This window comes from Anneissia japonica, unplaced genomic scaffold (genome assembly GCF_011630105.1).
Source record: "Anneissia japonica isolate Jap-2015-1 unplaced genomic scaffold, ASM1163010v1 scaffold288075_len254835_cov185, whole genome shotgun sequence".
Classification (NCBI taxonomy): Eukaryota; Metazoa; Echinodermata; class Crinoidea; order Comatulida; family Comatulidae; genus Anneissia; species Anneissia japonica.
In genome coordinates this window covers 236831-237514 of record NW_022711128.1, presented here as the reverse complement: position 1 = coordinate 237514, position 684 = coordinate 236831, and the positions used below count along the sequence as shown (strand labels likewise).

The 684-nt window shown below is 38.2% G+C and overlaps 1 protein-coding gene across 1 annotated transcript in view; it reads left to right on the top strand.

Annotated features, from left to right (window-relative positions):
- Positions 1-684, top strand: part of LOC117107325 (MAM and LDL-receptor class A domain-containing protein 1-like) — a 98620-nt gene that overhangs the window by 4549 nt on the left and 93387 nt on the right. Inside the window, exon 5 of the mRNA XM_033248969.1 lies at positions 413-619. Coding sequence (XP_033104860.1) covers positions 413-619 — 207 coding nt within the window. The remainder of the gene's footprint in view (positions 1-412; positions 620-684) is intronic.

Genomic DNA, 684 nt, shown 5'->3' with positions numbered 1-684 from the left:
TTATACAAAGTATCAATGCTCCAATTTGAGGGGGTGCTCAGAAAAAAAAGAAGCGAAGGGAAAAAATTATATACAAAGAGAAAGAGCAAATAACGTAAAAGAGAGAATAGAAAACAAAAAATCTTCTGTTTTCATAGAATATGTTAATATATTCTCTTTTATCGTTTGATATTAACTAATAATAAAAGTAAAATAAGTTATGAAAATGAAGTAAAACTAGAGAGAGGTGAATGATGTTGTAAAACCGGACACTCACTTCGTCGTACGAAGCGTCGCGACGATCGCACAAACGAATTTTCTTTCACAGTCTTCTTAAAACGGATAGTTAAAACGTTAGTTTGGTTTGGAGAATGAACAAAAATTACTTAATTGAATCGCAAGCATTGCGCATTATACTTTCTCTTGCTTACAGGATACTATATGTACATCGAAACGTCAAGTCCAAGGACAAACGGAGACACCGCTCGCCTTCAGACGCCGTCTTATCCAGCAACGAACGGCCAGTGCATCGAGTGGTTCTACCACATGTACGGATCCTCAGTAAACACATTGAATGTGTATATAGTTGATTCTACAGGTGCTATCGGCACGGCTGCGTGGACAAAAACAGACGATCAAGGTAACGTTTGGATACTTGGACGAGTCTCAGTCGCAACATCCAGTACCTACCACATAGACACATCT